General features: G+C 42.5%; 1 protein-coding gene across 1 annotated transcript in view; it reads right to left on the bottom strand.

Annotated features, from left to right (window-relative positions):
• Positions 1-1,708: 1,708 nt before the first annotated feature.
• The window catches only part of LOC119457745 (2-oxoisovalerate dehydrogenase subunit alpha, mitochondrial), a 31,878-nt gene continuing 20,114 nt past the window's right edge, over positions 1,709-13,472 (bottom strand). The window contains exons 8-9 of the mRNA XM_037719396.2: positions 12,581-12,752; positions 1,709-10,230 (exon numbers count right to left, since the gene is read on the bottom strand). Of these exons, the coding sequence (XP_037575324.1) occupies positions 10,045-10,230; positions 12,581-12,752 (358 nt within the window). The 3' untranslated portion in view covers positions 1,709-10,044. The remainder of the gene's footprint in view (positions 10,231-12,580; positions 12,753-13,472) is intronic.

The following is a 13,472-nucleotide window of genomic DNA, read 5'->3' as shown; positions in this document are numbered from 1 at the left end:
TCCAGCTGTTGGATGTGAAAGTCTGGAGTGACACTGAGTGGTCTGGAAGCATGTCGTGACTGCTGCTTTCTTTTGAATGAGAACATCCACTATTTTTATATTGATCTCAAATAATTCCATATTTACAGCCACCACAGGTGTTGATTGCTAATCTCTCACCGTTATGGTATCCACTAGTGTGCTGCAATGAATTTTGCAACAAAATTCATCCTGAAATTGGTTTCTCAATCTACTTAATTTCTGCACCTGTTTCTCAATTTAAGCATCTAACAGTAGTGTAGATGCACACTGAGTAAGAATACTGTGCCCAGTACAGTTCCAGTACTGTCGGAAATGAAGCGTCTTTAATTGCGGCAAGACTTCAATTTAATATCTACAAACATACTGAAATGAAGTGAAATTCAAATAAAATACAATGGTAACGCTAGCACAAAATGGAACCATTGCAATCAGTGGCTGCAGTGTTACAATCGTGTTACAGTGTTAGCAGGTTGTTATACAAAACAAATTTTTAATCAAGATTGGAGTTTCACATAAGCTTTTAAAAAAAGAAAGGCACTCATACAGAACCAAAAAATTGGTAGTCTGAAAAAAAAAAAAAAGAAAGAAGCCCAGACAGGAATGATCTCGCCTAACAATATAAGTTGGCTTCAGAAGTCAAGGCACATTGGTGACGTCCCTTATCAATAAACAGCACAAAAAATAAGGGATGGATAAACTATGCGTCTCCTCTTGGTTGGTTGTCGCTTAGTGGCATTTGTAATGAATAAATCAGATTGTGTTTTGATCATCATTATCATCCTAATCTATGTCCACTGCAGGATGAAGGCCTCCCACTGCGAACCCCCGTCTTGCGTCAGCTTATCTCATCCTATATGTATGGAAATTTCCTGATTATTTCATCACACCGCCAATTTTATCATAGTGCTCGAGTGACTTTCCCTAAAATGGCATGCAGTTTGGCAAGAGGTCTCATCTTGGGTTGAGTCCAGTCAGGTTCGAGGCTTGCTACAATTCCAGAGTTCCCGATTTGATATTTTCGATACGAAATTAGATAAGAGAACAGCGTGAGATGGATGCAGCATAGGACTGCAATGCATGCCTTTGTTGAATGCCAGTGTTGCACCACGGTTTGTTGAGCACTGTACTATGTTACTGAATGCATCACCAACCATCTGTATCAACAACTGTATGCATGCATCAGTTTCCTACAAAAATCACCAGAGGCAACTGTGGCGCTAGTGACTATTCGAGCTGCAGGTATGGCAATTCAGCCAGAATGAGAATGATTGATGTACATGACTTTGCCTAAACTTCGTCCATCTGGCTTCAAAGGGCTTTGTGACTTCGCGAATAGATCACTTTCAACACTATATAGCATCACAGATGCAACAATTTGCAATGATTATGCATGTACACACAGACTAACTGCCTCGTGTTTAGAAAACTACGAGTTCTTGAAAATGTAGAAATATAATGCGTAATAAATAATGTCCCAAGGACGTTTCAAGCCATAAGCATGAAGATTAGACAAATCCATGCACTAACCTTTGATCCCATGGTAGATTGAACGATCACAGAGCCAGAGTTTTCTACGAAACTCGTATCATGTGCATCACTATCATAGTCACGTGATGATGATTAACATTATTGCTGATGTGTGCTGGCTTTAGCACCGCCCAGCTACAGCAAAGACAGAACACTAAAATAGTTTTGAAAGAAATTTGCCACTTTTATTCCACAAGTTCCCAAACATACATATCACACACACACAAAAGAAAATAAACAGTGACATAAAAAGATACACTGTTCCAATGCAACCTGCAAGTCACAGACAGCAGTGCTTTGATGGAACAGTAGAATCCATTGCGTTTTTTGAAACTTTCAATGACCACAGTCGACACTTGAGGGAGGGGCTTCAGTTTGGCTAAAAATCCTACCCCTCCTTATATCTTGCGGCGTAGGGAAGCAAGTAAAAAAATATGGCAGTTTTTCATCACAGCGGGAATCACCAGGTTCACGTCGAAACATCTACAATGGTGCTTTTGCAAGCCATAATCTGCGGTTTCAAACTTCAATCACTAGTTTCAAAATGGCCTTAAGTTGCTTGAACTATGCTTCAGGTAAAGCTTAAGCTCGAGGGACTAACTCCAATTTTGCTATTCAAATAAGTGTAAAATGCAGAAGCGCTCCTTAGATAAACAACCGTTGAGACAATTTGAAAGATGCTGCACTTGGGAGAGAATGCCGACTTCAGCAAAGCTGAATACTGACTGTTGAATGCAGAACTTTGGTCTAGGACCTCAAATTATTTTACAAGCGTTGTTGAAGATCAGTAAACTACAAGAAAACAAAAAAAAAGGATCGAAGCACAAATGAATTCGATTCATGAAAATGCAACATATCTTTCTGTTGCAGAATTACACATTTGCACAACTGTCTGGGGGCATAAATAAAAAAAAAAAAATCTTCCCTAATGTCACTACGATGTCAATTTTTCTTTTAATTGGAACAAATTTCGCTTCAACAAGTTCACCGACTGCATTATGAGAGCAAATTCATTTCATGTGAACCTGCATAGGGAAGGTCTGATTTAACTAAGGTATTAATTTTTGTAGTCATAGTCACTCATGGGCAGGAAATCAATATCTGTTAAACTCCTTGCTTTGTCTGTAAAAGCAAAGCATTTTGCCCCTTTGCAACCAGAAGCACAACGAAATTTACATAAGCACTGCAAAAATTTTCATAAATGTGTGATGAGTATTGATTGGAATCATGAGAGGTAATTAGAAAAGCAACACATCACAGGAGGCAGAAAATGAGAAGTGCACAAAAGCATACCCCCCCCCCCCCCAAAAGAAAAAAAAAAAAAAAAAAAGAGAGAGAACAAGAGTTTGAATAACTGCCACACTTTTTACACTGTTCTTCACTCACAGTTCCAGCTACAAACTTGGTTCATGGCGCACCACATGTTTTAAAACATGCCTGGTATGGAATGCATAAGGATGTCTAGACTACTGTCAAGGTCAGTGCAATGGTCACACTGAAATACTGCCTTAAGGAACCCTTCTTGAAGTTGCCCTTAGTCGCACAGAACAAACAGGCCACACAGCATCATACTTAAAATCAGCACTAGGGCATCCATTGAGGCTAAATTCTCAACCAGCAGTCATTTTGTGACAGACAAGTGATTTTACTATAGACATCCAGGGGCCATATTCTTGGTCAATCACTTTTGGGGATACGACCACTTTAATGAGACTAGCACGACTCTGCACTGCATGCGTGAGTGCCTATGGCGACAGCGTTCCTCACACAGTGCGTGGAACACTTGTGCCTGTAGACACTGACGTGTTAAGTGCCAAGTCACAAAAAATCCTGCGAGAGAGACCGTACTCTCAAAAGTGGCTGACTGTGAATACCACTCAAGATATCCCAAATAGCCCTCGCCCCTACTCTAGACTTAATCCAGAAAAACGACATCATCAGCCTATGCGTTGGGACAAAGATGTCTCCCAGCGATCTTCAGCTGTTCCTGTCCTGCTAAAACCGACTTAATCCTATGGCTGCAAATTTTCCACTTCATCAGTCCATCTACACCCCCCTCCCCCCATCTGCTGCCCTCCATTACATATCCATCTCCTTGGCACTTCTGTTATTCATTCTATATTACTTCCACGAATGCTCCCTTCCAGTCTTTTTCGTTTCTCTTGAAAAGCTATACACTACATATGCTGCTTGAAACGATAAACATTTTTATTGTTAGTCAGTGCCATTTTCTGTCCCTTCCTTACTTGCTGTTCCGTTGCGTTGTTTCTGCTCAAATCATGAACCAACGAGCTCGAATAAATGCCTACGCTCCTACAGTTATTCTAATACACCACCCATCACTCATTCTATGCATCATGTGGCCAGACCAATTCCCCTTTATCCGTTTAACCTAAACTAGTCAGCTGCCTGTGTTTGCTCTAAAATCCATACTGTAGTCAAGTGCTTAATGGAATACCTGTCAGGTAAAATCAGTTTGGTAAAAAGCAGGTCACCGGCCATGGGCAAGACAAAATGACGTTTCGAGATTCGTACGAATCTCCTGTTCACAATCTGTATGAATTTGTTTGCAATCGGGTCCGTATGGATTCTGTAATCTTTTGCTTTGACTATGGTCAGTGACTTGCTTCTTTTCTAACAACAATCCACACAGCTGTCTGCCTATTTCTCAACATTATGCCTGTCACTTCCTGTTCTGTTGATAGTGAAGCAGCACTTAGTTTCATTTCAAGTTCCTTCCTTACCGTCCAATTTTCGTTACCTATGCTGCTGCGAAACATAAGGTGAAGTTGATTAAAATGTAGCTATATGTTGTAGTTATTTTTACCCGCTGCACCAGGCTGCATCATTTGGAGCATACAGTGGAATACAGACACTGGCACGTCAATATTTCACCTTTTTTCCAAGCGACAAGTAACCGTTCACAAACATAGATGTACTGCAAATTCATGAGTAAAAGTCCGATGATCATGGTTGCCATGAAACAAAGATTTTAATTTCACAGTCCAGGCACTGGTGCATTGACTGGTGCTATGTGCACGTGGGTGAGTAGTACCAATGCACCGTGTGTTCCAGTTCCAGCCAACACTGTTGTTGCAGAATAAAATGAGAATATTTTGCTGCTCCCATGGTCTTGCAAACTTTTCGAGGTACATTTCAGTGACATTAGCAACTGGTTGCTCGCTCAAAGCGTAAGCACGCACTCTGTTCCTGCAGTATCGCATAACACAAAAACGACACAGGCACGACTTCAATTTCTCTGGAATTCATCGTAACCGCACAAACGCATATACAGCATCCAGCTCTAAACTTCACAGTATCTACACGGGGTGGAAATACACACATCTGCAGGACTCGGGAAAATAAAGCACAGTGCCGCTCTAGAGCTAACTGCATTCGAAAAGCACCTACACTGTTAAAAACTGCGGTACACCCTTTGGGTGTAACTCTGACACAAACAATAGTCACCATCAATTATGCATGCGTTTTCTTTTACTTTAATGTTGGATGTCTGCTAAATTCCTGTTAGGAATGCTACAGGACTGTTGGCACACATGCGGCATTTCCAACAGTAAGGTTCCGGACGCATATCGTTAAAGGAAGGAAACGCACACAAGTTTGACGGCCAATACTGTTCTGTAGCAAAAGTACACCAAAAATGTTTTGTAAAAGTGTGGGCAAAAAGGCAAGTGACTGATGACCAGAGCAGAAAAACCAGGCAAAATCACAACACAGCAATGTTTCAGCTCAATAACCTTCCAACAGAGGAATGCCGGGGCAGTATTCTCAAGCGATCACTTTTCAAGATACGATCACTTTCACGAGACTTTGCAGTTTCTCAGCGCAGGACGTGTTGAAGTGTACTACCGACAGCATTCTTGGCACTGTACCAAACTGCGTCGCTAAGGTGCCGGGTCACGTGAAATCCCACGAGAGCAATTATATACTCCAATGTGATTGCTCGAGAATACCGCCCCTGGGCTTGTTACTGGAAAACTCTTCACTCAGTTATTGTGCTTGCTATAAACTCGCCTTTTCTTTTTTCACTTTTTAAAAACTGCCTGCTCCAGAGGGTGTCGCATTCAAGAAAGCGATTTATTCTTGCAAGTGACAACCACACACCTAATTGTAATAACAAAGAAAGAGCAGGGAAGACCTAGCACTCCCAGTTTCTGCATTCGTGAACCATAATGCCCTGCTACTGCCATTTCATTGTTTTATTTCACTTTATTTCCCAGAAAGGGATGCTGTGGACGGGTTCACTAGCTAAAAGCTGTTTAAAATGGCTTGCCTGGGTAACAGACTAGCTAACAGACTGGGTAACAGATAGTTCACTGACCTCCAGCGGAGCAGATACCGCCTCCCTCCCCAGTCGTCCAAGCCCCTTCCACGAAAAGAGGAACCTACAATGACACGTCAACCGGCTAACACACGGCGCTGCCTCAAATTACTCCACCGACTATCAGTAGCGCATTATCTTTCTTTTCAATTCTACACCCTCGCTGCTAACACACTCTCGCTCGTTACCTCACCCACCCGCCTTACCTTCTCTCCCCTTTAGAAGAACCCTACCTATATATACTGTGCCGAGGAGAGCATATGTCGCCTTGAAGAAGACAAGTCCACTTGTCGAAACGTTGGCTCCTGCTCTCACCTTGTTCTCGTGTTGCTCATTGCCTGGGTAGGGGAACCTAGCAAAATAGGTTGATGATGAAAACATCAGAATGGAATTTCAAGTATGCATAAAGGCAAGCCTTGTACAAACAAGGTATGTACAAACCTTGTTAGCTGCAAAAAAAAAAAAAATTCTACAGTATGGTCACCAGCCACTACTAGTATTACATACTAGTTCCAATACGTCAATAAGCATCACTGTGCAGTACTACTTGCCTTATAAACAAATTCAACGAAGTCATTAGTGAATGCAGTTAAAGCTCGACACTGTGCTCCATTTAGCTTTAGTCTCGCCTGTACACCAAACCTTACCACAGTGAAAGCATGTTTGAGGACAACTCAAGCACCAAGCACACTTAACTTTTTTTTGCACATCAGATGCAAAGTGTATTTACAGCAATGTAGCATGCGATAGCATTTAGCAGCACCAGCACTCATGCACCAATTCACGAACTGTTAACTGTCATTTAAACACAGTTAACCGTCAGCCATGCGAGATCCATCACAATATCTTCACTTTGTTACACTTCCAGGCCTGACAGCAATTCATTCAAAAATAAAGAATATCACAGAACAGTACTCAAGACGACGATTAGAAACAAGTGGAACCAATGCAAAGACACAGATACTGTACAACAGGCCCACAAATTGAATTAAAATAGTGCAATAAACACTTCCATTGCTTGATGCATCTACTGCTCACAGGACAAGTCCAAGGCAGCTTGTTCGTAAACACGATGCACTAAAGGAGATAGGGCCATGAGTGCCTCACATAATAAAACTTTCACAACGTCTCAAATGTCAGCTTGTGGGAATGGTAGACTCTCCGTTTTTCTCGATGTTTTGCATCCCCACAATCTTTCTCAGCGTTTCTCCACTCAGCTTTTAATAATCTTTTAAAGCTGGACAAGCTTAGATGTTCTACATGCGCTTGACAGAATGAAACAGTGAGGAACTATTACGGTGCAAGACATTCCCACCTTTCTTGTCACATGAATGGCTACAAAGTCATAGACCTTATACTGCATTCAATGTGCTAAGCAGGCAACTTTTACCAGAACCTTTGCAAAACTAAAACTACGCTAAACAGGGTGTTGTAACAGAAGTACTTTTTTTTTTTTTAATGTGAGTGACAGCAAAATAAATAAGTGTAAGATTCAAGAGCAAGTAATCACAACTAACATAAGATAGCCACTTATTGGTGAGTCCTACTGATTATAATGCGGCTTTGAGTGTTATTAATCAGAAGGAAGGCTTTTGCTGCAACATATAGATATACCAATGTTCTGCAGTGCTGTTCATTCAAATCACTAATTCAAGTTCAGTTTGAATCACAGTGACAGACACTACAGAATCTTCACTACTTAATTTAAAACGCTATAAAAATCAGTACTTTTTCTGCATTCATTCCATAATTATCCTCTCTCTCTCCAGCTAGCACGCTGCATCGGAGGCTTAATGAGATTAATGCATTCGAGTTCACGGCATATAGTTATGCTGCCCTGCGTTCAGCGTATCACTGCTGTAGCCAGTACAGCGTAACTTACAATTGTTGCGGTACGGTAAAGGTTCTTTGGTGCGAAGTGGTACATTATCAAGAGTCATCTAAAAACTTGCACCATTAAAATTACGATCGTTTGGCGACATCTTTTTAGTGGGCAGTCACAGTTTAGTTTCATAATTATGAGAGTAAGGTGCTTCCTCCATGCATCGTGCAAGCAAACCAGAATGAATGCAGTTCTCTTGCACAAGTGCTTAGAAAGAGAAATCACGCACCTTTGTTTATGAACTCTAAATGCCTACCATATCTCACTGCCAAACATTCACATACCTATTGGTTTAGTGTAACTGTACAGAACAACACCCAGTCATTTTATACTAGTAGTAAAGTATTCTTTTAAGTGTGCGAGTGTGAAAGGCTTGGGTTATTAGGTAACGGTTCATTTCGATGGCATTCACAGCACACACTGACTGAAGGAAATAAAAAAAACAGGTGGAGAGTCAAAGAATGGTTATTTACCAATAACTTTAATTGCAATAAAAACTATACACTGGCAGAAAAAAAAAAAGCAAGGCAAAAGGAGAGCAATCGATATCATAAATCGACTGTCATTTACTTCAAGAATGTACCCACAATTGGTGCAAAGCTTTTAGGCACGTTCTTTAAGAAAATGACAGTTGATTTAAGATATTGGTCACCCTCTCCCTTTTCTCTTTTTTTTTTTCCAGTCAGTGTACACTTCTTGCAAATAAAGTCAATTGAAAGTCAGTGCTCCTTCACTATTTGCCTGTGCCTTATTTCCTCAAGTCAGCGCACGTTGTGAACACAATCGAAATATACTTTCAAAACTCTACTTCCATTCATTTGGCAGGAAAAGGTTGATTACTAACGAAGAAATTGAAGGCCAAACATAAGTTTTCCTTTTCCAAGTTTTGTCCCTAAATTGCGGCTCCGGTACGTCACTGTGATACATTGGATCTCAAACCATCTTCGTATAATTTGAGCCACTTTTGAGCAAAACACACCTCAATACTTGACAGGTTGAACCCTTAGTTTCTTTAAAATGCAACGTGATCCTTCTTTGTCAATGAACAAGTTACTAGCCTCGAGCAGATGCTATCAAAATTCATTACATCACAGTGGGCTGATGTGGAAACTCAAGGTGGCACCGACACCCATCTTCTCTTTATGACTTCATTTCTGGCCGATCAAGTTTTCGCTCGCAGCTAGACTGGCCTATGCGGTGTTCCAACTGTGTAATCGATAGATCTAACTTAACTTAATCTTACTCTTTACATACAAACAGCTTCTTGCTACTGTTTTCCCTTTCCTGAATACACACTGAACGCATTGACTGGCCTATTTGGTGTTCCAACAGTGTAATCGATCAATCTAACTTAACCTAATCTTACTCTTTAGATACAAACAGCTTCTTGACACTGTTTTCCCTTTCCTGAACAAACACTGCACGCATTGATAAACCACCACATTGTAAAACACATTAGCACCATGTCTCATATTTGCTGCCTGAATGCCAAAAAAAAATAGCAGCTTTTCAATACTTGACAAAGTCTAGCATGTGGTAAGAGCTGCACTACTAGGTTAATCGTCTGCTTCAATTGCAGCAAGTTTTTGCTTATCCAAGAAGAAAAATAAATGCCTCTGACAAATTTTATCAATGGTTGGTTAATTAATTGCCCTGCTGCCACTGAAGCAAAGCTCACGCAGTGAGGATAACCCGTGCAACTTTTCAATATTTTTTTTGCGCCACGGGCAGCAGACTACAACAACCCACAAACAAGCCGGGGAGTGAACGACATAAAAGTAGATGGTTTGACAACTTTTGCCATTAAAAAGAGCCCTCTGAACACGAAAGCATTTACAGTATTCAATTGCACTGTTCTGTCGAAAACAGTTTCTTTTCGCTAACATTGAGTCGAACTGCCAAAACACCGTTTCGCCCCTTTGTTTACGACGATTTGTAGCGCCTACACACTGCTGCTCTGTGCAGACGTGCAATTTACTCCGTACGTCGGCGCACGTAACTGCCGCGTCGCATTATGCAACCCCAGCCAAAATAAGCGTGATTGAACCATTTGAAAAGCTAAAAAAGAACCGCGTAAAAGCCACCACATTTCTGTGTAGCTGCATTTGGTTCTGTGTCTTCCAGTATTCTCAGGAAACTCCCTGAGCTGGCATCCAACACACTTCACCGCATGGCAGTGCAAGAGATTTGCGTGACATTTGGATGTGTTGCAGTGTTGGGCTCGTCTTGAAACAATGCAGTAGTGTATTCCAGTCGAGTTGCACGCCTTGATTTTCTATTCATCTTCCGGCAGTTCCTTGAAGCCGCTGAGCGGGTAGTGCTCCTTGTAATGCTGCAGATGCTGCCTCATCAGTTCCCACTGTTCCTGGAGCGAAGGGGGCATCTCGCTGTACACGTCCGTGAACATGTACTTCACTGGCGGCTTCTTCAGCTTCTCGGCACGCGCAAACGCCTGCATGATCTGGAGTGGCACAAGAGGCAACACAATTAGTTTAGGGCAAAGGCATACTGAGCTACTACTGGTCATCATGGGTTTCACCAAATCAGTTCTGCATAAATCCACAAGGTGCAAGAAGTTTTGTGAAAAGGCAAGATTGTCACCCACCCAACTGTAGCACAAAGATGCACAAAAAAGCTCATTAGGGTTTCTCAACAAGAAGGCTGTGCAGTTGAACAAAAATCCGTCCCAGTCCGGGAATCGAACTAGGAACCAACACTTTTCTGGGTTGGTCACTCTACCATCTCAGCTGACCAGGAGGCTGGCAGAATGCAGGGCAAAGCCGAATTAATGGGCAACTGAAAGTGCAAGAAGACTGATTATGGCAAGTCAAAAACGGCGTAGGTCCCGACTACGACTGCCTGGAAGAGGGCAAATTTTTCTTCCAATTGCAGAGCTTACTCTCCGAGAAACTTGTATGGGTTTCCCCTGTAGCTTCAGTTACTATTGGGTGAATGACAATGCCTCCACTTCAAAGTCTGGGTTCATGTCAGAAGTTTAGCAAGGCTTATAGACAAAGAAGAAGAAAAAGACACCTGTTGACACGAGAGTGCAGGATAACAACTTACAGAGTTTATTCGTGAAAACTTGCTAAATATGGGCCATCAATCAGCAAGCGCTTATGCAAACGTGTTAGTTTTTTTTCATAATGCAAAAAAGGTAAGACACGCAGACACGGACACAAAGGAGAGAAGTGGACAACACAAATGCCGACTGTCAACTGAAGGGAGCACTGAGGCGAAAAAAGAAGACACAAAATTCATCTGCGCATGCTCTGGAATGGTAGCACCACGTGTCAATTGGGTACACATGCCGGTCTACGTGAGAGATAACTGTTGAGGAAATTGATCTCTTCTTTATTTAAGGTAATCGAAGGCTGACTCACGCATGCACTTCCACCATTATTGATATGCCAAGCCTCGACCATTAGACGCGTATCTTCATTCCTATGCCCTGTACAATATCGCGCATTCATCTAACTCTGGCATGCAGTTAGTGCAGGGAGCTCGGTGCTCCCTTCACTTGATAGTGGGCGTTTGTGTTGTCCACTTCTCTCCTCTTGTGTCCGTGTCTACACGCCTTACCTTTTTTGCATTATGAACCCTTACTAACTAGCTCAGCTTTCTGTCATTCCAAGTCTTTTTTATCCTCCTTTGTGAGCCGCCCTGAATTTTCTGCTATGTGTTGTGGAAACTGAGCTCCCGCAACTGTTAACTAGTTGGCGTTAGGTACACAGAAAAGCCACTACCGTATTTTCCGGTCTATAAGTTGCACCTTTGTATAGCGCACCCCCCTCAAAACTGCAGTTTTTCCGAAAAAAAAAAAAAGAAAATGCATATAAGTCGCACCGGTGTATAAAACGCGCCTGTTCGTTCGGTAAGCGATTTAAAAAAACACATTACAGTGACGCTTCACTCCACATAACGGTGGTCATGGGCCGCGGCCGGATCAGTGGTGACCTCGGAGACGTGACGAAAGGCGGGGGGGGGGGGGGGGCGACATCGACGACACAGACGCTCTGTTTTGTGGCCAGTTTCAGTTTCAAGGAGCCTGCCAAGGGGAACTCATTGTTCATGTAGCTCCCACATGAACTCCGCTATTCAAAATTTGATCATCGGGATAGGTAGTGTCGAGGATGGGCCCCAAAGTGCTCATTTGCTGTAGCCACCTATTGTTGATAATTAGAAAGTTAATTACCATAACTTCGCTAATTACGCATGTAACTGCGGAAATTGCTTTGTATCTACAGGCCACCAATCCGTACACTCGAATGGTAAACATAACGTGACCAAGATTTATATTTTTCTAATTAAAAAAATTTTGGTGCAGCTGAAAAAAAAAAAACACCCTGTATAGTAGTACTTCAACTGCGAGGCTTTTCTTTCGAGGGACCCTTTATGGGTTTCCTTTGTAGCAATTGCTAGGATTGGGTGGATGTCTCATCTTCCCTTTAATTACCTCTCTCCACCTAACGGGTTTCCACTGAACTATTATGTCATATATTAGTATGTTGAGCATTACAGCGTTAACTTCCCGGAACTGCCTAGTGGGTTGTGAGAATCATCATAGCAATGGGCTCCAGATGAATTCTGACCACCTGCAGTTCTTTAATGTGCACCTGAATTTCAGTACACGAGTGCTTTTGCATTACGCGCCCACCGAAATGCGGCCGCAGCAGCCAGAAAATCAACCACAACCACGAGTTCAATAGCGGAACGCCATAGCCACTGAGGCATTGCAGCGAGTTATGTTTCTTTTCTTTGATCTTATTTTTTAATGTTATCTTTCTTATCGACAAAAGCTCGGTCGTCACCTGCTTCTTGGTCTCGTTCTTCCACTGCTCCTCCTTGCTGTCGTCCCAGAGTCCGCGGTGGACGAGATAATTGCGGAAGCGGGTGATGGGGTGGTCGTTGCGGTCCCAGGACCGAACTTCATCCACCGACCGGTATGCCGAGCTGTCGTCCGATGTACTGTGATGACCGATTCTGGGCACAATGGAAAAGAAGAATGGAGTAAATGCGGAAGGAAGATGCTTAGATACAAATAAGACAGGAGTTCATTGCCACCAGATTCTTTAGTGTGACGGCAACGACACCAGACTACGGCGCCGCCGTTCATGACTTGGTAGCATCGCAATACGCACATCTACACAACTTTGCTTGTCCGTGAATTTATTTTCCTCCTGAACGATGTGCCCTCTCATTACTCCGTATGCAGATTATTGCAAAAGTGCAAGCTTCTTTCATAGTCGGCGATTAGGGACTGATATTGTTAAACCTAGCAATACAAATTTGCCTCCGGCACGAAAATATGTTCGTTATTGTATCTAATATTTGTTATAAGTGTACATTCATCACATGCTGATATCAGCGAGAAACATTTTAAACATGATTTACTTCATCAAAAATGTGTTCATTATATCAAGCTTTGACTGTACCAGACATGCCTGCCTATCTACTGTCTCAAAAAAAAAAAAAAAATTACTCCATCTGCCGCTAAAGGGATGTGTGGATGCGAAGCAGCGGGGAGGCGGTTAGCTTGAGCGGAGATGGTTTCGCGGCAGCGGCCCGAGCGCTCATCGCGGCGCTGCACAGGAGAGAGAATGAGGCGCGCGCGCGCTCCGTCATTTTCATGCCACGGAACTACCGTGGCGCCCCCAGCGGAGTATGCAGCTGTCGCACCACCTGTCGTGCGCGCCGCTCCGG

Source organism: Dermacentor silvarum, chromosome 7 (assembly GCF_013339745.2).
Source record: "Dermacentor silvarum isolate Dsil-2018 chromosome 7, BIME_Dsil_1.4, whole genome shotgun sequence".
Taxonomy (NCBI): domain Eukaryota; kingdom Metazoa; phylum Arthropoda; class Arachnida; order Ixodida; family Ixodidae; genus Dermacentor; species Dermacentor silvarum.
Note: the sequence above shows the minus strand (reverse complement) of the source record. Positions and strands in the feature narration are given on the sequence as shown.